This window comes from Mauremys reevesii, linkage group 2 (assembly GCF_016161935.1).
Source record: "Mauremys reevesii isolate NIE-2019 linkage group 2, ASM1616193v1, whole genome shotgun sequence".
Lineage (NCBI taxonomy): Eukaryota > Metazoa > Chordata > Testudines > Geoemydidae > Mauremys > Mauremys reevesii.
Genome location: NC_052624.1, coordinates 62141528 through 62166344, shown reverse-complemented (window position 1 = coordinate 62166344; position 24817 = coordinate 62141528). Strand labels below are relative to the sequence as shown.

The 24817-nt window shown below is 45.2% G+C and overlaps 1 protein-coding gene and 1 long non-coding RNA gene across 4 annotated transcripts in view; one reads left to right on the top strand and one right to left on the bottom strand.

Moving 5' to 3' along the window:
• LOC120398715 overlaps positions 1 to 12325 on the bottom strand; it is a 53941-nt gene extending 41616 nt beyond the window's left edge. Inside the window, exon 1 of the long non-coding RNA XR_005594649.1 lies at positions 12266 to 12325. This is a non-coding gene — a long non-coding RNA (uncharacterized LOC120398715). The remainder of the gene's footprint in view (positions 1 to 12265) is intronic.
• Positions 12326 to 12367: 42 nt separating this feature from the next.
• C2H7orf31 (chromosome 2 C7orf31 homolog) overlaps positions 12368 to 24817 on the top strand; it is a 48556-nt gene continuing 36106 nt past the window's right edge. The window contains exons 1-2 of one of the 3 annotated variants that reach the window (XM_039526291.1): positions 12368 to 12423; positions 19994 to 20161. In XM_039526291.1, the coding sequence (XP_039382225.1) occupies positions 20028 to 20161 (134 nt within the window). In that variant the 5' untranslated portion in view covers positions 12368 to 12423; positions 19994 to 20027. Of the gene's footprint in view, positions 12424 to 16216; positions 16360 to 18582; positions 18708 to 19993; positions 20162 to 24817 lie in introns of those variants that run through there. The other 2 variants (XM_039526292.1, XM_039526293.1) reach the window with 2 other exon arrangements.

Below are 24817 nucleotides of genomic sequence, written 5' to 3'. Positions count from 1 at the left end.
CCACAGCCAGGAGGGCACAGTGATCAAAGATACAGTGATCTTTCCCGCTGGCAAGGGGAGGCTGGAAAAAGCTTTCCACTTTATGCTTTCCTTTCTGACAGCTATCCATTATCTTATACAGATATCCATTATCTGTTAAGCAGACTCTACTGTACCAGGACTGGCAGCTGCTGTCCTAGGCCTGAGATCTCGTGAGACTAGGTGCCCCTGTATGGTCTTGTTCACAGAAACTGACTAGACTGTGTGTTCTGTTCGGCAAACATATATGTCAAGGAAATCACTTTTTACTTTTTCAGCAAAGACTAGGGACGAGATGTTCCAGGAACTGATGGCTCTCCTCCACAGGAGGCAGAGCAGAGAGAGTGGAGGAGGACCCTGTGTCGTGCACAGCGCATCGCACGCACACGGAGAGGGGAGGGGGGAGGAGCAGGCGAAGACCAGCAGGCGGCTGCTTTGTCTAATGTAGATGTTCTGCAGGACCGCAAGCAGGGAGGAGAGAGCCCCCAACTGCAATGCAACAACGCCTCCAAGTCCTGTCCCCCCTCCCCCAAAGCTGTGTATAACATTATTAAAAGCGGTTTGTTGTTACTCTCTGTTTCCGCTCGTTTCGTGTCAGAGAACTTGTTGTGTGTGGGATTTTTTTAATTGCAGTGCACCCACCATACCAGGGTGGGTAGACTTGGGGGGGCAGGGTCAACTGCACAGCACACACAGACTGCAGTCACTAGGCACCAGGTCAGTGGGTGGTGTATGCTGCCCTGGGTCATTCATTCGTTGATGTGTCCAGTCCCCTGGGCGCCATCCCCTCATCCAGGGACAGATACTCACCCGTCCCCCACCCCTCACCCCCTTCCAACGCAAAAAACCCACAGCACACAGCCATGCAAAACCCTATCCAAAGATGGCACCCCGCCCCTTTCCTTCAACCCCCCCCTACATGCACAATCACTGTAAACCCCCCCCCCCCCCCCAGACTCCATGTAGGTAGGAGAGGCTGTCTGTCCTGTTGGACAAGCAGTCTGTCAGTGCACGTTTGTGAGCTCAGATCTAACTCTCGACACATACAGACCAGGCCCATGATCAGGCTCTCTTAAAATCAAGTGGACAGTCACAGGGTACCCTGCTCTGCAAAGGAAACTACAAAGCCACTTGCTCAGCCCGGTAGTTGAAGAGTCCTTTCACTGTCAAAGGCGCCTGTATAGGGCTTCATGAGGGCGATCACTGTAGGCATCTGCACATCCCCAACATTATTTTTGTGGTCGGGAAGAAAGTACCTGCCTGGAGCATTTGAAGAGACCAGAGTTTCCTGAACACACGCGCATCATGAACTTTGCCCCCACCCCCGAAGATGTTGGTTAAAAGGTCCCCCCCTATGGTCACCAGTGCTTGCACATTGGCTGGCCTGGTGGGCTGGTGCCAGATAGGGGATGTGAGTCATCTCTAGCCCCACCGCAGTTTATAGCCACTCTGTTTCATCCCAGACCTGCAGCACTATGCGTCCCACCAGTTGAAATAGTCTTGCGCCTTATAGTCCTTAAACTCCCTCCCTTCCCTCTCCCCCTACCTCCACCCCCCTCCCCCACCAGTCTGGTATGGTTCAGTCTCTACAGCAGAAGACTGAGTAATAGAATGAACAGAAGAGCTGTAATGTAGGAAGGTAAAGTAATCTAATTACCCTCTACTTCAGGAATTCACTGATTGTTATCAGTGGGTTCATCCACTTTTTGTGACACTTAGAACAGTGTGTACTCAACCTATCTTTGAAGCTTCTGTGCTCAGAGTATTTACCCCAGCTTCTGTGCTCAGGATAATCAAAGGTGATGTGCTGAGCCAGTGTACTACTTATCAAGTGCCGTTCACATCTTCTCCACAAGGGCATCCATCTGCACTCCTTTCTGCGACAGACTGAAAAGGAGCAGTGTAATTCAGTAGGGTGAAAACCAGTTTATGAACCGCCTAACAGAAGGACTGAAAATGCTATGTCCAGGAAAAACCTCCTCCTTGAGCTTCATCTCAGAGCTACCAAGTTTCAGCCAAAACTAGAAGGTAATCTCAGATCCCTATAATGCAGGGGAGAGACAAATGAATTTAATCGCAGAAGGGATGACATCAGTGGTCTCACACCAACATAGAACTGAAGTAATGCAGTTCTGGATCAAGCCCACAGTATTCTGCAGCAGGAACAGGGGAATCCTTAGAAACCCTGTGGCAGGATTGACATTTAACTACAGAAGTTCCTCCATAACCATCCTGATCTCCCCTTACTGAGGACCACATTACGGATGTATGCACATCACCTTTATCCCTGGTATAGAATAGCTGATTTGGGTTTTAAAATAAGAAATACTTCGGTAGTAGACTAATGTATTAAAAATTCAGGGAGGCAATGATTTAGAGACATGGGACCAAATGTATCCCTAGAATGGAACTCACTCACAGTAGGGCTGAATTGGGCCGATGATGAGTTTTATTTGCAGGAGTTCACGAGCAAGTGCAGAGAGAAGTGTTTTTAAAACATCTGATATAAGAAATATCTCTTCTTTGGTTGCTGAAAATAAATGCTTCACCTTCATCTGATTATTTAAAAGGTTCCTAGAAGTGCATAGCTTAAGCTACACTGTATTACTAACACATAGATATTGATTTGAAAGGGGAAGTGGGACTGTTTTCCCATGACCCATGGTGTAGAAAAAATAGGCTCAGGGAATGAAAAATAAGATAAAAATATGTGATTGGTACTGACTTATACTTTGGCTGTAGCTGTTTTGAAGGGTATGCATAGTTGCTACTAAGGATTTTAATCAAATTCTGAGTGCTGGAATTTTGCTAAGAAATAAGAGGACACCAGAAATGCAAGAAGGAACCCTGATATTTCTCCTGTTGGGCATTTCAAATGAAACTGGGCACTGATTTCCAATGTCAGTAGTGTTACAAGAGAAAGCAGTTTGATTTAGGTGCACATGAAGAAATGAGTTAAACCAAAATGAAGATACACCAAGGGTAAATTGTACTTCAGTGTGGTGAAACCAGGCTTTAATTTGGCCTGTTTGGGTCTTGAAATAGAGAAGTGTGAATGCAGATGATGCTGAACATCTGCGCCTGGGCTGGAAGTTTGTGCTGCATTCAAGAAGAGCTGCTTCATGGAAACAAAGGGTGGAGAAAACAGCAACAGTTGTCAGTATGTATTTCCTGGGGTCTCTCAGGTGACCACTGCCATCCATTTCTGTAAAATTTTGCTTTCACCTTCTTTCCCAATGAATATATTCAATGGGCCTGATCTGCTGAGATGATGAGCAGCTGCAGCCCCTACTGATGTTAGTTGAGGTTTCAGCTGCTCAGAAGCTCTGAAAGTCAAGCCATGGGCAAGTCTTGTTTGAAAGGCTGATTCACCTTATGCATAAATCCATACATTTAAAACTGCCTATCGGGCTACAGCTAATGATTTTTTTAACGTAAATAGACAGCATGGGACTGACTCTTCATGTACACATGGGTAGAGCTAAAATAACTCTACTGGAATCAACAAAGTGGCCTTGGTGTAATAGCAAGATAGGAATCAGACCCTGGTATTCCAAACATTAATACCGGACATTTTTTCTAAAGGAAAAGGCTTTTACATTAAATAAACTATAGAATGATTAAACAGGATAGCATAGAAGCTGCTCCTATCCTTTGTGCAAATTATCCAATAGGGCACAGACATTCAAGCTAAAATTATGTTAATGACCACAAAAACATTATCCCAAACCATTTATTCTTATATAATCTTCATGCTTTCAGACTCTGTGTTCTTATAGTAAGGTTAAGAAAATGGCATTGAATTATTTAATTAATTTCCCTTTTTCATAACATAAAATAGCAGAAGCTTGTACTAAAATCAAATAATTATAAAGCAGAGTGGGTTGTGAACACAGTTCTTTATGTCTGTTCCACAAAGGAAAATAAAGGACTTTGTGATTATAAAATCTAAGACAGACATTTGCAGTCATGATTCCAGGCCATCTGCAAAACTAGTCTACTGCCACAGGAGGGCAGAAGTCGCATTATTTTTAAACATGAGAAATGCTTTTGAAGCATCCAGTTACTATTTTAGACAGAATGAAGTATTGTTTTAAAAGATTTTCACCTCATACTCTAGATTGGGATAGAAGACTGCTGATGGAGGCCCCCTGACTTAAGAAAATGCAAATACATACAAAGTTATTTTTACAGTGGCTATCTTAAGATTTTGCCATAAATGAAGTCTAGTTATATTATTCTTTACATTCTTATACTTTAAAATCATTTCCCAAAACCTGGAACTGAAAAAATATAGGCTGCAGAACCACTGTGTTTGGCTACATACCTGTAGGGATTATTCAGCAATGCTGTCTATCTTCTATCTTTTGCCACTGGCATAAGTATAATAATGTATATCACCTTTGTGTAATAATACCACTTTTCTCACTAAAAAGCAGTCTGTTTCAGCTTCCTTTTGAACACTGAAGTGTGTATGATTCTCTCCACATAAAGAAAGCAAAAAATCAGCACCAGGGCAGGATAATGACACTTCAATAGTTTCCCATCTAAATCCTGACATCCACCTGTTTCTTTTATTACACGTGGGGATAAGTCTGAGTTTGCAAAATACGTTTTCTCTTGATTTAATTTAAGAAACTTTTTCCCCATTAGGCATTTCCTTCTAAGTAACAGAAACATTCTTATGTTTGATGAGAAATGATCATGCTTTGTTCTATTTCCATTGATTAAAATACATTATGCCACATTAAACCCATTCAGTTTAATCGGGGTGGGTGACAATTTAACTTCTGCCACCTCTCCTTCCTTGGCAATCTTTGATCTTTTCTGCATTAGATAATGGTGAGTCTGAAATGGCTGGGTCCTGAGAAGATACATCTGCCAGGGTGCCTGAGTTATTGCTACTTGGATGACTATTCTACTTGCCATTCAGATCTGCTAAGACTCTTTATTTTTTCCTGATTGCTTCACTTCAGCACTACAGGCTAGATGATGCTAATAGCCCAGAGCCCATAGGAAGGGGTGATGTGGAGCTACACAAACGTGGAGAAGCCACTAGGAGGCATTATGGCACAGAGGCAGAATGCTTGGGCAGAGCAATCTGCAACATCTCCTTATGGAGCTCCCCCTTCCCCACTGCCCAGAGCGGTCAGTCAGCTCTGCTGGGGTTTTGGAGCCATGGTTTTGCCTTTTCTTTACCCTGCTCTTTTCCCCTTTCCACTGAGTTGCGCCCGGTATGGGGAGCAATTTGGCAGTAGTTTTTGGGTTGTGGGAAGACAAAAATTGCAAAGCCCTGAGATGAAGGATGAAAACATCCCCTGAAGTAATCCACAAGAATGGAACATCCCCAAATGAGCAAGCCCCTGAAAAGAGCCAGAGTGAGCCTAAGTGGAAATAAGAGCTGCAAAAGTTGCTGTGGAATCCCACTGCCTGCGGTACAGCTGTCAGTTTGTTCAACGCGGTTTCAAAATCATGTGGAAGGCACGATTTCTCGACTCTTTTGAATAGCGTGGAAGAAATCCTCAAATTTTCATATTCTTTGAAAATGCTGCCTCATCGCCACTTTTGCCTCTAACTTTCCCAGGGTTTAAAAACTTGAATCATTTCCTTGTATGTTCACTTTCTGTTTTCTTAGGGCATGTCTACCCACTGCATTGGAAACTCAAACTTGTGGACTTGTGTTTCCAAACCTGTGCAGGCATGGGTGACGTGTGAACTGCTGGCTTGGGGAGGCTAGCCCCCAGCCCTGCCCCTTCTGCCCAAGGCCCCGCCCCTTCTGGGACACCCGCTGGAGCCCAGAGCTCCCCCACTGCAGCCACCAGCCTCCACCTAGTGCCCCCAGCCCCACCAACCCTGGAGTGGCAGGAGGATGGGCAGCGTGGCCCCAGCCCTGGAACACCAGGAGGGTGGGCAGTGCAGCCCCAGCCCCACGTGCCGGGAGGACAGGTGGTGTGGCCCCAGCCCCCCCAGCCCCAGAGCACCGGGCAGGTGGGCGGTGCGGCCCCAGTGCCAGGTGAGCAGCGTGGCTCCAGCTTGAGCTGGGGCCATGGCACAGGCAGCCGCAGAACCAGAAGCAAGAGAAGGACCGGGAGCAGAGCGTGAGCGGGGTCATGCCTGGCTATTTGGGGAGGCTCAGCCTCCCCCAGCTTATGATACCTGCCATCCATTCATGCAGGGTTTAAAGTTGCTGGACCCAGGTCTCACAGCTGTGCTAATGCATCCATACTGCACTATGCAGACCTACTGACCCAGGTCTATCCCTAACCTCCAGCATATCTACCTCTTCTTAGTATCCTCCGCAAACTTGCTGAGGGTGCAATCCATCCCACCATCCAGATCATTAATGAAGATGTTGAACAAAATCGGCCCCAGGACCAACCCCTGGGGCACTCCACTTGATACCAGCTGCCAACTAAACATTGAGTCATTGATCACTACCGGTTAAGCCCAATGATCTAGCCAGCTTTCTATCCACCTTATACTCCATTTATTCAATCCATACTTCTTTAACTTGCTGGAAAGAATACTGTGGGAGACCGTATCAAAAGCTTTGCTAAAGTCAAGGTATAGCAGATCCACCGCTTTCCCCATATCCACAGAGCCAGTTATCTCATCATAGAATGCAATCAAGTTGGTCAGGCATGACTTTCCCTTGGTTAATCCATATTGACTGTTCCTGCTCACCTTCCTCTCCTCCAAGTGCTTCAAAATGAATTCCTTGAGGACCTGCTCCATGATTTTTCCAGGGACTGAGGTGAGGCTGACTGGTCTGTAGTTCCCCAGATTCTCCTTCTTCCCTCTTTTAAAGATGGGCACTATATTTGCCTTTTTCCAAATGTCCAGGACCTCCCCCGATCACCATGACTTTTCAAAGATAATGGCCAATGGCTCTGCAATCACATCAGCCAACTCCCTCAGCAGTCTTGGATGCATTGCATATGGCCCCATGGACTTGTGCATGTCCAGCTTTTCTAAATAGTCCTTAACCTATTCTTTCACCACTGTGGGCTGCTCACCTCCTCTCCATACTACGCTGCCCAGTGCAGCAGTCCGGGAGCTGACCTTGTCTGTGAAGACCTAGGCAAAAAAAGCATTGAGTACTTCAGCCTTTTCCACATCATCTGTCACTAGGTTGCCTCACCCATTCAGTAAAGGTACCACACTTTCCCTGACCTTCTTCTTGTTGCTAATATACCTGTAGAAAACCTTCTTGTTACCCTTCACATCCCTTGCTAGCTGCAACTTCAATTGTACTTTGGCCTTCCTGATTACACCCCTGCGTGCTCAAGCAATATTTTTGTACTCATCCCTGGTCATCTGTCCAAGTTTCCACTTCTTGTAAGCTTCCTTTTTGTGTTTAAGCTTACCAAAGATTTCTCTGTTAAGCCAAGCTGGTCACCTGCCATATTTGCTATTCTTTCTTCACATTGGGATGGTTTGTTCCTGCGCCCTCAATAAGGCTTCTTCAAAATACAGCCAGCTCTCCTGGACTCCTTTCCCCCTCATATTAGCTTTGATCCTGCCCAGGGGATCCTGCCCATCAGTTCCCTGAGGGAGTCAAAGTCTGCTTTTCTGAAATCCAGGGTCCATATTTTGCTGCTCTCCTTTCTTCCTTTTGTCAGGATCCTGAACTTGACCATCTCATGGTCACTGCTGCCCAGGTTGCCACCAACTTCTAATTCCCCTACCAATTCTTCTCTGTTTGTGAGCAGCAGGTCAAGATGAGCATGGCCCCTGGTTGGTTCCTCCAGCACTTGCACCAGGAAGTTGTCCCCAGTACTTTCCAAAAACTTCCTGGATTGTCCATGTGCTGCTGTATTGCTCTCCCAGCAGATGTCAGGGTGATTGAAGTCCCCCTTATAACCAGGGCCTGTGATCCAAAGAAAGCCTCGTCTACTTCATCATTATCCTCATTGCCCACCATGACATCACCCTTGTTGCTCTTGCCTTTAAACTTAACCCAAAGACTCTCAACAGGCTTTTCTCCAGTTTCATACTGGAGCTGTGATCAATCATACTGCTCTTTTACATACAGTGCAGCTCCTCCACCTTTCCTCCCCTGCCTGTCCTTCCTGAACAGTGCTCCAGTCATGTGAGTTACTTTTAAGTCTCTGTTATTCCAATCACAGCTCCTTGACTGTGTTAGGACTTCCAATTCTTCCTGCTTGTTTCCCAGGCTTCTTGCGTTCGTGTACAGGCACCTAAGATAACTAGCCGATTGCCCTACTTTCTCAGTATGAATCAGGAGGCCTCCCTTGTTGCACCCTCCTCCTTGTGTTTCCTCCTGGTTTCTCACTTCCCCACTTACCTAAGGATTTAGGTCTCCATCCCCCGGTGTACCTTGTTTTACTTCCACAATGTGATGGTCCCTACCTGGACCTTTTCCTTCAACAGGGAGCATGGACGAGAACACAACTTGTGCCTCAAACTCCTTTATCCTTCTTCCCAGAGCCACACAGTCTGCAGTGACCCGCTCAAGGTCATTTTTGGCAGTATCATTGGTGCCCACATAGAGAAGTAGGAAGGGGAGATGGTTGAGATGGCAAAAAAACAGCAGATCTGAAAGGTGAGGCCCAGAATGGGCTAGCATCAAAATCTTTTCCCCACAATCCTGGGAAGACCTACAACGGATTGATTTTTCCGAGGGGATGGCATGGGCCAGTCTTCTCTGTGGCATCATTCCTTTGCCAATCTAGCAGAGAATAACCACCATTGTTGTGCTGCCAGGAAAGTGGATGAAGTCCAAGGGGGCCAGGAAGCAGTGCAGAGGGGGATCTGAAGAGCTGAACCCCCTGGTCATTTATGGGCAGGAAAACCTTTCCCCTGAAACAACAATCCAATAGAAAAATCCTGTGAGGAGAACAAATTTTTGACTCTAAACAATAGGTGAAGCTTGTTTTAGAGCAGGTTAAGAAATGTATCTGCAGTCCTTACAAATCCCTTTGTAGCAGTGCCCCACATCATCCACTCAGGGGGTGAGCCGTCCCGACAACTTCCCTAGAAGAGGCTCCAGACAGTGCTCACCGACAAACCTAGAGATCCATGGGACTCTAGAGACTGACTGACCCTGGCACCCCCAGGTAACATTCCTCCACTGGAGCACCACTACCAGAGTCTCATGTGGCTGGAGTTTTCCCTGGGAGCTCTGGATTGTGCTATCTTTTCTGAGGATTCTCTGTGGGCCTGGGGATGATGTGTATCCCCTTGGCCTTGCTCACTTCTCCCCTGGACCTGACTCCTGAGGAGTTACATCCCCCAGAGAAGATTGATAATCCCTGAAAAGACCTTGGGGTCTCTTCAGGGGTTGGAGTCATGGAGGCAGCTGCGCCCTCACTTCTGTGCAGGAGTTGGTGAGATCCACATATGGAGGATCTTGTTTATATGTGGATCAGGGAGTGGGGAAGTGAGCACAATCTGCGCGTATTTTTTCAAAACAACATGCACATTACAAAAACAAATGGTACGGTTTATATACTTAATATCTTAAATACCAAGTCTAAACCTCTTTTAATCTCTTTATAGTAGAAAAAGCATAGTTTTTCAACACTGTATAATGAAAAATGGGTGAACAGATTTTGCTCCAACTTTCTACAAGTTTACCTTTAGGCTCAGAGGAAGCATGGAAAATTTGCACTACAAATAAGGACTTTTCAGAAAGTAAGTAACATGAATTGTGCGAATATATAATGAAAGTCTCAAGTAACTTTAACTACAGCATTCACTACCAAGTAAACATTATAATGTAGTTCACCAATCCATCCAGGTGAAAAGTAATACAATGTTCCACAAAGTGAAGTGTACTGGCTACTGGTTCTTCTGAATGATAGCATAAGAGAGTATTTGTTATGCCTTAAGAGGAGCTGCTTATACATTATCCCTTGCCAAGGATTGCTTCCAGTTTTCTTCCATCTTCTTTTCAAAAAAAAAAAAAAAGTAGAACCTCCTATTATCCCTACCCTGTCTGCTAAACACAAAACAGAACAACAGTTTTCTTCTTAAAAACATCAGATTACTTTGTCTCCAGTTCAACTCCAACAAGGCAAATATTGAAGAAAGAAAGCAAACATAAGAACATAAGAAAGGCCGTACCGGGTCAGACCAAAGGTCCATCTAGCCCAGTATCTGTCTACCGACAGTGGCCAATGCCAGGTGCCCCTGAGGGAGTGAACCTAACAGGCAATGATCAAGTGATCTCTCTCCTGCCATCCATCTCCATCCTCTGACGAACAGAGGCTAGGGACACCATTCTTACCCATCCTGGCTAATAGCCATTTATGGACTTAGCCACCATGAATTTATCCAGTCCCCTTTTAAACATTGTTATAGTCCTAGCCTTCACAACCTCCTCAGGTAAGGAGTTCCACAAGTTGACTGTGCGCTGCGTGAAGAAGAACTTCCTTTTATTTGTTTTAAACCTGCTGCCTATTAATTTCATTTGGTGACCCCTAGTTCTTGTATTATGGGAATAAGTAAATAACTTTTCCTTATCCATTTTCTCAACATCACTCATGATTTTATATACCTCTATCATGTCCCCCCTTAGTCTTCTCTTTTCCAAACTGAAGAGTCCTAGCCTCTTTAATCTTTCCTCATATGGGACCCTCTCTAAACCCCTAATCATTTTAGTTGCTCTTTTCTGAACCTTTTCTAGTGCTAGAATATCTTTTTTGAGGTGAGGAGACCACATTTGTACACAGTATTCGAGATGTGGGCGTACCATGGGTTTATATAAGGGCAATAATATATTCTCAGTCTTATTCTCTATCCCCTTTTTAATGATTCCTAACATCCTGTTTGCTTTTTTGACCGCCTCTGCACACTGCGTGGACATCTTCAGAGAACTATCCACGATGACTCCAAGATCTTTTTCCTGACTCGTTGTAGCTAAATTAGCCCCCATCATGTTGTATGTATAGTTGGGGTTATTTTTTCCAATGTGCATTACTTTACATTTATCCACATTAAATTTCATTTGCCATTTTGTTGCCCAATCACTTAATTTTGTGAGATCTTTCTGAAGTTCTTCACAATCTGCTTTGGTCTTAACTATCTTGAGTAGTTTAGTATCATCTGCAAACTTTGCCACCTCACTGTTTACCCCTTTCTCCAGATCATTTATGAATAAATTGAATAGGATTGGTCCTAGGACTGACCCTTGGGGAACACCACTAGTTACCCCTCTCCATTCTGAGAATTTACCATTAATTCCTACCCTCTGTTCCCTGTCCTTTAACCAGTTCTCAATCCATGAAAGGACCTTTCCTTTTATCCCATGACAGCTTAATTTACGTAAGAGCCTTTGGTGAGGGACCTTGTCAAAGGCTTTCTGGAAATCTAAGTACACTATGTCCACCGGATCCCCCTTGTCCACATGTTTGTTGACCCCTTCAAAGAACTCTAATAGATTAGTAAGACACGATTTCCCTTTACAGAAACCATGTTGACTATTGCTCAAGAGTTTATGTTTTTCTATGTGTCTGACAATTTTATTCTTTACTATTGTTTCAACTAATTTGCCCGGTACCGACGTTAGACTTACCGGTCTGTAATTGCCGGGATCACCCCTAGAGCCCTTTTTAAATATTGGCGTTACATTAGCTAACTTCCAGTCATTGGGTACCGAAGCCGATTTAAAGGACAGGTTACAAACCTTAGTTAATAGTTCTGCAACTTCACATTTGAGTTCTTTCAGAACTCTTGGGTAAATGCCATCTGGTCCCGCAGATCAAGAGACCACTGGATTTCTGCCAAGCATAGGAAATTGCCATACTGGATCAGACACAGGGCCCATCTAGTGCAGTATCCTGTCTCTGACAGTGGCTAACACACGGTCCTTAAGAGGATGGCGTAAGATTCCTGTGGTAGGCAGAAGGAAAGGGCACTGCTGTTTCTGGGGTCGGGCTAATTATGCTTATCAGAAATCTTACTGTCTTGGAGCTTGCCTAGTGTTGTGTACCTGATCCCATTTGTGAAGAATCGCCTTGTGTCAGCTCATTTGATTCTTCAGTTATGTTCAAACATGGTAGAATTTTGTAATGAACATGATTTTGTTTTGATCTACACTAACTGCTAATCACAGTCAGCACCAGGTCTGTCCACTTGATGCTTTCAATTTGTTCAAACATCATAACTTTTACTGTCTCAGGAGAAGTGGAGCAGGTCATCAGCTACCCCTTCCTTTACATCCTTCTCTCCAGATCCTGAGGATACCAGTAACCACCTACAGAAAGACTGCTGCAACACATACCTCTTCAAACTGCAGGGGCTGGTACTGTGATGCTGCCTACATCACAAGCTTTGCTATAGTATATATCCAAAAACTGCAACCATCTGTCATTGTGACATCAGAGCCTACCCTGAATGCAGGCCAGAATATGCTCACAGGATACTGCACTGAGCCAGAAGGTAGGCTTGAGTTTACAGTTTTGCCCCATTCTGTTGCCCACGAGCCGTTCATTCTGCAGACTGACAGACACTGAGTTGGGGGGAAGGGGAACTGATCACTGCAAACTGGCCCCTTGGACTGAGAGCTCCCTGGAGAATGGGTTATCACAATGTTTGCAACACCTACTACATTTTAAATTCATACAGATCTTTGTATTCAGTCAAAGGAAACAACAGGTTTAGCATTCTTTAGAATGTTCGGTATAATTACTATCCCTCTGTGCTGTTTGTAACAACCCTTTAGATTAAGGAAGCCTGAAACCAATTGTATTTTTTTAAAATCCATTCTTTCGCTATTCTGTCAGGGGAGGACACTGGTTTATTATAGTAGGGTTGGTAAGTAAATGCCAGGTTGTTGATGTTGGATTACTTTCTTTTTTTTTTTTAAACAGATTGTAAAACAGACTGGTGTTTATTTGGTAGGCAGCATGGAGGGCAATACTCTAAGTTATGCAGGTCCTGACTCTCTTCTCTCACGCTAGTGTAAATCAGGAGTAATACCACTGATGTCAGTGAGGTTAGGCAGAATAAGAATTGGGCCCATTATATTTGTGAAAAACAAAAAAGGCATGGGAGATCAAAAGTTAAACTAAACCATCTTTTACCCCCCAACAAATCAATTTCCTTAAGCAACATTACTCCCACATACAATTTTTCTCAGAGGAGAATCTTACCTAAGGGGCCCCTCCTACCCTGTGGTTGTCTTGTCTATTTAGAAGGAAAATTCTTTGAGACAAGGACTGTCTCTTACTGTGTGGTTGGACAGTCCATCATTCAATGGAGCATCTCAGTGCTACTGGAATATAAATAATAATTATAATAAGGAGGTCAAAGGTGCAGCAGCTAAATCTCCCAGACCAGGTAGCCCAATCCCACCCTAGGGAAGGAAATACTAGCCTTGACTGTAGGGGAGTGGACAGCATGTCAACGTATGAAAGAAAGAAGCTACTATCCTCCTCTCTAAACTCACTAGAAACTGCCGGGAGCTGGGGAAAAAGCTAGTCTCATCCCCACTAGGTAGACTGGATGTTATACACTACCAGATTTCCCCAGGATTTCAGTGATTGGGGGAGAGCAAGAAACAGGTGCTCAGTGACTCAGAATGGGTGGACAAGGTGGGAGTTAATATTAGGCAAAGGAATTGGTTTGGGTATTACTTTACACTGAGCTAATACAGCGACAAAGAGTCCTGTGGCACCTTATAGACTAACAGAAGTATTGGAGCATAAGGTTTCGTGCATAAGCAGACGTCTGACGAAATGGGTATTCACCCACAAAAGCTTATGTGCCAATACTTCTGTTAGTCTATAAGGTGCCACAGGACTCTTTGTCGCTTTTTACAGATCCAGACTAACACAGCTACCCCTCTGATACTTGAGCTAATACAGTTGTTAACTCTTGTGATTTTATCGTAAGTCTCACAGTGTTAGGTGATTTTGTGAAGTCCCCACCCCTGGAGGAAGGTTGTTAAGTGGGAATCTCAGCCTTCATTGTAACAAAAAAAGTAACCTTCTAGCCCACTTAGTTGCAGAGAAGAGCTCATGTGACTCATGTGCAAAGCCGGAAGGTAAATATAAGGCACCCAACATTATTTTTTTAAAGAGCTCATTAAATTTTAGGCCAATCTCATGATTTGCAGAGCCTGACATGATTTTTGAACCCTTGGGGTTGGCAATATTGTAAATGAGGGAGGTCTTCAGCAACAGGAATGAGAATCTGGGGGGAGGGAATGGGGGAGCAGAGGAAAAAAGGGAATGTGAAAGGTCCTTGGGCCCCACCATAGGGGGTAGAGACTGTGCTGTCCCCTATTCAGGCTTCTACATAGATTCTGGGACTGAGGCCCAATTCCTCTTGCTGAGAATTCCCCATGGACTAGAGAGGCTTGGGAGTGGGGACTGCTGCCCCCAGCCAGGGATTTCCTCCCAGATAATGGGGATTTGGAGGGGACCCTGCTGCCCCTGTTGGACAATAGGGCCTTGGTGGGATCCAGTGTATATGTGTGGGGGAGAGGGATTCCCCATGGACAACAGGCCTTGGACCTGTTTGTGAGGGGGCACCAGAGACCAGTGGTTTTCAACCTTTTTTCATTTGCAGACCCCTAAAAAATTTCAAATGGTGCAGACCTCTTTGGAAATCTTAGACAGTCTACAGACCCAAGGGGTCTGCAGGCCACAGGTTGAAAACCACTGCCATAGACAACAGGACTGTGAGTGTTATGGGGTTCCCCATAGAGAATAGAACCTTGGGGGAAACCTGTGAGTGTTAGAGGACTCCCTATAGACAATAGGACCTGGAGGGTCCCTGTAGTGTTGGAGGTTCCCCAGGAACAATAGGGCCTTTGGGAATCCTGTGAATGTTGAGGGTGGGTTCTCTAAGGTGACCACCTTTCCAAAAGGATAAGCAAGACACAAGCAGCAGCCCTACCCCCCTCCATGGCCCCATCCCCAGTCTCTCCTCTTCCCCCAAAGTCCTGACCCCAGGCCAGGCTGGATGATGGAGCCAGGCCTTGCTAAGAGCCGCCCAGGAGCTCAGGCTGCTGTGTGGCATCTCAGACCCTCCACCTGCCCTGGGTGGAAGGCTGGGGTGCCCAAGGGCAGCCCCCAGCCCATGTCCCCAGCCCCCAGGACATGCCACCCAGGGCAGGTGGAGAATCTGGGAATCCGCACAGTGGCCCTGGCTCCCTGGGCAGCTCTCTTTACTGCCCGGCTCCAGCTTCTGGCTGGGCCAGGGTTAAGGTCTTGGAGGGAAGAGGAGGAGCATGAGGTGGGGTCTTATGGCAAGGGGGGGGCCTAAGGCCCACCTCACCCCCACCGGGAAAAGGCTGGCACCACCCCTGAGCCTCAGGCACGTGCAGAGTGGCACTGCAGGGAATCCGGGATAATTGCTGTTCCAGAGAGTCATTCAGCCCAGGACCAGGACTTGAAATGTACCTTTTGGGTCTGTCCTGCCTAATTAGGCAAGGCACAGATGGTCACCCTAGGGTTCCCCAGGGACAATAAAGCCTTGGGGGGAACCCTGTGAGTGTTGGGGGGTTCCCCAAGGACAATAGAGCCTTGGGGGGACCCTGTGAGTGTTGAGTGGTTCCCCAGAGACAATAGGGACTTGGGGGGACACTTTGAGTGTTTGGGGAGTTCCCCAGGAAAAAGAGCCTTGGGGAGACCCTGAGAGTGTTGGAGGATTTCCCCAGGGACAATAGGACCTTGGGGGGGACACTGAATGTTGGGGGATTTCCCCAGGGACAATAGGACCTTGGGAGGACACTGAGTGTTGGGGGATTTCCCCAGGGACAATAGGACCTTGGGGGGACACTGAGTGTTGGGGGATTTCCCCAGGGACAATAGGACCTTGGGTGGACACTGAGTGTTGGGGGATTTCCCCAGGGACAATAGGGCCTTGGGGGGACACTGAGCGCTGTTGGGTTCCCAGGGGACAATAGGGCCCAGGGGAGGGGCGGCTGCCCTGCTGGGGTTGGATTTCCCATGGACAATGGGGGCTGGAGGGGTCGGACTGGGGAATCCCCGTCTGTGGGCGGGAGCGTGATGCTAATTCCATCGTGCCCTATTATTGAGGCGCACTGCCGGAGTACCGCCCCCGCCCGTCAGCCAGTGACGTGCGGCCGGAGTACTAGCTTCTCCCCGGGTTCCGTGCCTGCCCGTCAATAACAAATCTTCGATTCTGATTGGCCGCGGTGGCTCACCGCGTTGAAATCTGATTGGATTCTTCCACCAGGGAAGGCGGATCCAGTTTCCTATGAAACGAGAGTTGAATGGGTGGGCCGGCTGGGCGGGCCCTAGGGATGGTGCGTCACAGGGGGCGCCGCTGAGGTTTGGTGGGCTCGGTGCTGGGGAGCTGAGGCCGCACGGGGAAGTGGGGATGGGGCTGGTGCTTTTGATTCGGGTAAGAGGCGAGGCGAGGCGAGGCGGGGGTAGCGATCACGGGGCCGGGTGCTATGGGCTGTTGCTGTGGGACTGGCTGTCAGTCACGGAGCCCAGGCTGAGTGCAGCGCGGGGTGGGGTCTGGTAGCACGAGTACCCTTCATACAGTTCCCCAGAAAAGACATGGGGGTTGGACACATTGGGTGGTTCAGCTAGTGTCCATTTCTAGTAAGTGGGGACCAGATTCCCCCTCGCCCCCCGTGGTAATTCAGACTCATGAACTTTTACCTGATCATTACAGACTTGTTGCACCAGTATCACTAGGAGGAGGATCAGGCCCCTGTTTCTTATCTTTTTGCAAATTTCAAACCAACAAGGATTCTTTGTAACTATGATCATTGGTTCCTTTGCAAGGTGTTAGTAATGAATCTCACACTTCAACATGGGGTCACAGTAGTGGTCAAGTAACTCCTTGCATGAATGCCAAACAGAAGTGCACACACCAAATCAGTCTGCACACCAAGCACTCCTTACATGTATTACAGGAGAATTTGTTCTGCCTTTCTTTGAAGCTTACCATATCTGCTACCATTTGAAGAAAGATATCAAACTATGAATCAGATCTGGCAGTTCTGACACTATGTTCCTAGTCCATAAGACAGACAAAAATAATATGTTGTAAAAGTTGTCTAGACACAAGAGAAGCATTAATGTTTTTCACAAAGAAGAGTGAAATATTTGGTTCTCATTAACTTGCAGTAATGCTGAAGTAAGAGAGGGCATGTTGATAAAAATAAACCCCACAATAACCCTTGGTAAATTGAAGTTAAGGTTGTAGACATATGTCTGTGGTGTGAATGCATATTGCTTTTCAAGAACATTAGTGTTAAAACCTCTCAAAGAGGAGAAAATCAGAAAATGCAGTAAAAATTGCACCTCTCAAACCAGGCATCCTAACTGCCCCCTAAAAATGCCAGTTGACCATATTCCCTGTGTTACATGTAGAGTATCAAAAATGGGGGCCATAGAACACAGGTTTAGTAATTCATCTCATACATGTCTCAGTAAGCATGATGATTTGAGCACTAAATATTCTTTTTCCTGTATGTTCTCTGATAGTATTGTTGGGGCAGAGACAGCTAGCTCTGTATCTAGTGACATGGGTAATTGGTTACTATATGGAGTCAGCCTAATCCTGTCAGATACTCAGTGCCTTCAGCAGCTCAGAAGAACTGACCCTTAACAAAGGGTGATGAATGGTTGCCTTCAGTACCCTGTTTGTCTAATCAGGAATTTGTGAAATTCTTGTATGTGTACTGTGTAGTCATAACATCAGAGTGGGGAGCAAAGTTTAGGGGATCTCTTCCCCCCCACTTCTTTGTGGATTCCTGACATGTGAGTTGGGGAGCCCTACTAATGTATGCTTCCTTAGGAGAGCAGCCCATCTCCTGTGGAGCTTAGGAGGTGTGCAGGAGTATGTCTTTGCCTGGATAAGTGCCTCTGCAGAGCCTTCTAACATTTCCAGGAACCTCACAAAGTCTCCCTGGGGTCTTATGCTTGTCCTGTGAGCCCTAGGAGTGTGATAGAGTAAGAAGGTAGAACATTCCTGGGGTACAAAGAGCATAGTTGAAGAGCTGAGGAGCAGCACAGTGCTGCTGGAGAAGGTGAGAAAGCAGCACATACGTGTCTTATGTAACATGTAAAGCTCCTCCTGTATTCAGCAGCAGAAGTTCCCTCTGATAAACAATGAGCAGGTGAAGAAACTCTAATGCTTTCCAACCCCCATGTCCTCCCCACCTGTGCCTGAGCTGCTCCTTTCCAGCCTGGATCCCTCTGCTCCCCAGAGTTCCCCCATTCCTCATAGCAAGAAACACCCACTTCCCCTCATGTCTGCCATAGCCCCAACTCCTCTGATCCCCACCTAGAGACATGGTCTCCCTCAAGTTCTCATACGCTGCATATATCCTTTCTCCTCCCCATGTCCCCTTTCAGATGCCTTCTCCCCTTGTGAACTGCACACCCAGTGGTTGGGGGGCTTCCAAGAGCATAGGGTGCAGATGGGGAAAGGGTGTTTGGCAGCGGTTAGGTGTGCAGAAGGTGGAAGAGGGGAAACACTAGTGTCTCCCAGCCTTCTGCAGCCAATGAACCTTCTGTTGTTAGTTGAGGGGGAGTCCTGCTGCTGTAAACCACAGGAGGGCTCATAAGGTGGAGAAGGGAGGGAATGCTAGAGCTTCCTCCATCTTGTCCTTTTGAACTTCTGCTGAGTGCCTCCACCCTGGCATTGGTCTTGGGGTAAAGAGCATGGGAACATCAGGAGAGTGGGGATCTTTTGAGAGGCATGAGGATTCTGCCAGGAGCAGTAGAGTCCAGGTAGGGAGAGGACACTCGTGTAGTTTATGATGCAGAAAGGGGGGGTGGACTTGTTGCTTTTCAGAGGGGATTCCTGCGCTGTGAGCCAGAGGAGCTTCATTGGGTGGAGAAGGGATGCACAGGTGCTTACTCCCTGCCATCTTCTCCTGCATGCTTGAGTTGCTCCTATGAAATCAGTCTCATAGTGCTTTTCTCTCTGTAAATGACTGCACAAGGTTCCAGGCAGTGGAGAATCCTGTATGTATTCTGTTACATCACCTTTCATACCAAAGTGCTTTCCATGCTCTATAGCATGAGCTTTCGTGGGTGAATACCCACTTCTTGGCAGCAGCAGTGTGCCCGGCCGAAGAAAAAATCATTATTCTGCAACTCACATCATCTGTTAGTCTTAGTCTATGCCACAGGATTCTTTGCTGCTTCTACAGAACCAGACTAACACGGCTACCCCTCTGATACTTGACACCATGCTCTATAGTCTATACTGGGGTAGGCAACCTATGGCAAGTGTGCCAAAGGCAGCACGCGAGCTGATTTTCAGTGGCACTCACACTGCCCGGGTCCTGGCCACTGGTCCAAGGGGCTCTGCATTTTAATTTAATTTTAAATGAAGCTTCTTAAACATTTTAAAAACCTTATTTACTTTACATACAACAATAGTTTAGTTATATAATATAGACTTATAGAAAGAGCCCATCTAAAAATGTTAAAATGTATTACTGGCACGCGAAACCTTAAATTAGAGTGAATAAATGAAGACTCGGCACACCACTTCTGAAAGGTTGCCGACCTCTGGTCTGTAAGGTATGTTCAGCATCACTGAAATGCAGGGTGCAAAACACCTTCCACTCAGCACATTGCACAAAAGTAGGAGGAGGAAAAGCTTGGCAAGGGAGCAAACTGTTGTGAAATGTGTCATGGGATCATTACTGTTTATACACAGCAAGCAACACTTTGGATTTTAAGGGTAAATCTGAAAAATACCGACTGTATCTTTTCAGTCCATATTCCATGGGAAGATTTTCTTTTCCTTGCCATTTGGTTAAAATGTATTTCTAGGAATTGTTCATTAGTTGAATAAAGCCATAGTGCTATACTTCTCTCTATAAACAATCTTTTTGTTCTTGTTTTACATTGCAATCTGATACAAGGGATCAGTTGCAGTATCAAAGTGGCCACTGTTTCCTCTGCTGAATGGTATCAGAGTTCAGCAGAAGCTACCCATTTTACTTGCTGTATCCAGATGTACTGACTGATTCTTTTGATAATTTAATTCTTTATCCATGTAGCTTCCCTGCAGACCTCAATGCACAAATATGAAGCATGGAGCTGTTACACGGCCTGCCATACTACTATAGAGAAAGGGAGGGAACAGACATATTATCGAAAACCTTAGAGTCTAATGAGGCACTGACTCCGCTGCAAATTCCTTCACGCCCAACTGTGTCTCAGGATAGGTAAGAAATAGCTGCTAAAGGAAAATGTGTTTTGCTGAAAATTTTAAAGTATTAGCACCAAACTCTGCTCCCACTTACACTAATGCAACACCATTGCTTTCAATGAAGTTACAAAATTTGGCCCAAAGTATCTGTATCTATAAAATAGATTGCACAGGTTGAATTTTTGTAATACAGTTTTTTTAAAAAATGATGCAACTAGGTATTTTCTGACAAGAAAAATATCTTAGAAAATGGTTGGCCTCAACTATTTTAAATAATACATAATAAATCTTAATTTTAATCATTATTAAAAGTCTGCACTCTTTACTGTGTTGAACTTCATGTATATCAATATATGTACTACACGTCTATTGCAGCTGAGTAGTTTTAGTGTACTGTTATCTGTGGTTAATGTTTGTCACCAATATTTGGGTTAATAAGCTGCCTCTAAATACTCTAAGGCTGTGTTTGTATGTTTACCGTAACTAATGGACAAATCATATCCCCTTAGAAGCCAGAGCCTGAGGATTTCCTTTTGTGATCAAATAATCAGTTTCAGTAATGGTGTACTGGGCATTCAGTAGGGTTAATTCAGTGTTGTTATATAAATTCAGTGGATAAATGGTCTTTATAGGCAGAGTTGGTAGTGCTGTCTATAGTTAAGGTTGGTTGACACTTGCCATTGTACAACCCTGTTCTCAGTTGCTTATATCTTTGCCAAACTTTAGCCATTTGGTCTAAAATTTTCCATGCCAAGGTGTCTTCCTCAGGCTGATTTTTTTTTTTTTGGCAAATTAGAGAAAAATATGATGTTTTCTCCATGTTAAAAAAATTATTTCAGCCACTTCATTGAGAAGCTCTATCACAGCCATGTTTTGGAGGAGGAACTTGAAATTTGGTAAGAAAGGTCACCCTGGTCCCATAGATGTGCCATTTGCTGTTACTATGGGGGGTGGGGGAGGATCCAAATTTGGCCAAGTTATAAGCCTTTGAAAAGTTTTACTTTGCACATGCTCAGTAAAGACTTACTAGAAGATGGCCTCGGAAGTCTCTGAAGAGTCTCTCTGTACTGAGCGTGCTCTACCCTGGAGCAGTGGGGCCAGAGCAGGACTTTCCTGACAGTTGCTCCTTCCAGCTGATGCAGGCTGCTGAGGCGCTGGGCATTGGAGCTAAGAGCATTTCCTCCCTCCTTCTCCCCCTTCTCCCCCTCCCCTTGGCACAAAAGTAGCCTGACTCAGATGCAGAGGAGACCAGGGGAGGTGGAGGGGCAGCACAGCACAGGGAGAAGAATTGGGTTGGGAGCTGCATGGGGGGAGGAAGACATGGGGCTGAGGGAAGGGAGACAGGGACTGACAGCCTGTGAGGTGGGGAACAGGGACTGGTAACCACTGTGGGGTGGGGGAGACTGAAATCAGATGAGGAGTTGGGGCCGTGTGGGAAGACTGGGAAAAGTAGAGTGGGACTGGGAGCAAGCCAAAGACTGAAATTGGATGAGGAGATTGACTGGGGAAGGTGCCTGTGGGAGGAGCTGGGATGAGGAGTCTTTGCTTACATGGTCACATACTATTTCTTCCACAGGATGCCTGCTACTTTATTCCACCCTCCTCGGGTTCTGCACTCAGCACAGCTCATTGACCCCCAAAATCAGGCCCTGTAGAGCTACAATAGGAGTGTTGGATCTGGTGCAGGCATAAAAGTGTAGGGTCTCTGATTGCTCTTACGTACTCCTCTCGATTTTCATATTAAAGCACAAACTGTATCATAATGCATATGCCCCTCATATGCCACTCAGTGTGTAAGTTACACTAGTTTTGCACACCCACTGGGACTGATTCACCACCCCCTTTCACCAGTGCAAATTGGACATAAAAGGCTGTCATTCTGATTTACACTGGTGTAAATGATGATGCAAGGCACACAGCACCGGAGAATCATGCCCACTGAATTAGAAATCAATGTGAATGACACCCAGGGCCAGGGCCCTAATCCTACCCCAGACAGACTCACCACCAACACAACTTCCTGCAGCACTTGGGTTTCCCTTGGAGATCTCAGTTTCAAATACGGATCGAGTCAGAACCTGTTTTGTTTATGAGATCTGATGAGCTCACATCCTATCTCCCAATATTCATACACTGTTGGCATGAGCACCGGAAAACAAGAAAAATTTGCAGGCAAAAATACAGTTTAAATAAAGGATGCACTAGTAAACTGATGGCTGTCTTGGCAATTTCATTTGATCAAAAGCAAGGAAAGTAGCTTTTAGTTCTAAGTGGTACTCTTCCAGAACTTGACAATCAGAATTTAATATAATTCTAGAATCATAGAAGTTAAGGAGGGAAAATCCCTGTTAAGCCATCTAGTTCATTGCTCTACTGGTGCAGGATTGTTTCCTGCTCTACATCTTTTTAACAGTTTGTCCAGTATAGTTTTAGTTTGATATTCTCTTGCAAAGACACAGTTTTGTTGTGTCCTTGAAAACCATAATCCCATTGGATTGATATTGACTATAACTGTTCCTTTGTTTGAAAGACTGTAAGTAGAAGCTTAACAAGCCCTGTTTGGTTCGGTGGGCAATCAGATTCATGTACCTTTGTGTGCCATGTTTGTCTTTTCTGTCTTGGGTTAAGTGGTTGTTCTGCAACTTAGTAACAGGTAGATAGAAGTCAGCATGAATGATTCATGAATGTTTCCTTTGGGTTCAGTTTACCACCTACTGACATGGCCAGCATACACAGTGATTCGATATCTGGCTTCTAACGTTCAGGGGAAAAACAAAACCTTAAACAGAGCTGTTCAAAAATTAGATGCTAACGTTCATTCAGCTATAAAATATAGAAAAATGTTCTGATAACCCACAGGGTTCTGATAAGCGCAGAAGGTTATTTTAATTTGTCCTGCAAGACAAACTCATTGCCTCATGAAGGTGCATCATGTTCTGACACGATGTCATGAAGGGATGACGTAGTTTTACAATACCATTATGGCTTGACACAGATGAGAAATTCTGGGAAAAAAGTGATGCTATGGAGCTGGACTGCCAGGGAATGATGTGGAGTGAAGACCAAAGTATAGGTTCTCTGTACTGATGGCCCTGGTCTCCCAGAGATCCCCCCCCCCACCCTTCTGGGATCTATATAGATGCCTAGGAATCTTCCAGGTTTATAGTCAGCACCCCGTGGCCTTTCCTAATTGGATGATTTGAGGGAATTTCTGCAAGGGAATCCTTGCAGAAATTTTTCTCCCTCAAAGCCTCCTCCCAGTTTAAAAGTGCAAGAGGGCAATTTGGCCCTTATATTACAAGGTATCGTATGCCCTACTGAACTTTCTGTGGTTTCACTGTGATCCTGTGTACTTTGGGAAGAATATCAGTTCCCCTTGGAAAGCACTTAAAATTTCTTTATTTGGGAGTGCTGAGCTGTTTAAAAACTCTTTGCATCTGTTTTCCACTTCTGTGAAGCACTGATTGCTTTTTACTCACCCCGTGTTTGTGTTTTTTATTCCATCAACAAATAAGAATACTGTGTTCTTACTACTTCTATGGTGCTCTTCATCAGAAGATTGCAACATAATTTATAAACATTAGTTACTTAAGCCTTATAAATAAGCTCTGAGTTAAATCAGGATTATTATTACCTGTTTTACAGGTGGACAAACCAAGGCACATCAAGATTAAGTGAGGTGCTCAAAGTTACATAATAACTGGCCTGTTTCTCCTGCCATTCACACTGGTGTAACTCCAGTGATTTTAGTGAATTTATTTCTGAATCATACCAGTTTACGACCAGGTCCACACTAGGAGCGTTTTGTGATATACTGCTTAAGTATACTATACCAGCAAAGCGCTGCTAGCGTGGACAAAGCTTATAACAGCAAAACTGTGCTTTTGCCAGCATAGTTTATTCCAGCTTCACTCCCACAACACCTCCCCAAGTGAAATAAGATATACTGGCAAAAGGGCATCTTTGCCAGTATAACTGCATCTATGCTAGGGGCTTTTGCCAGCGATGTCAGTCACAAACAGGGTGGATAAAAATCAATTATTTTCCTTGAAAAAATATAAAAAATCAGATTTCTTAAATTTAATTTTTTTTATTTTGTTATTTAAATTATAAGAAGTTTTTCTTTTGAAAAAATAAACCTGCTTAAAATGGCATTGACTTTAACACAAAATATGTTAGGCCTAAATTTATTCTAATTTCTTAAATCATTTAAATAAAAATAAATATGCTGAATCTATGAGCCTCTGTTCACAACTTTGATTTAAAGGCTGCCTTTCTACGTAAAGAAAGAATCAGGGGGAAAACAACCAACTTTAGAGACCAAGTTTTATAAATATGGCATATTAGGACAGCCTAAGTAACTTATGAGACTGTCTCATGGTCCAGAGACTTAGGGTACATTCACAGATTCTAGGACTGGAAGGGACCTCGAGAGGTCATCGAGTCCAGTCCCCTGCCCTCATGGCAGGACCAAATACTGTCTAGATCTACACTGCAATAACAGACCTATGGCATGGCTGCAGCTGGCCTAGATCAGCTGACTCAGGCCCATGGTGCTTGGGCTGCACAGCTGCAATTTGTAGTGTAGATGTTCAGGCTTGGGCTGGAGCCCAGGCTCTGAAACCCTGAGCGCGGGTTAGGTCTCTCAGAGCCTGAGCTCCAGCCTGAGCCT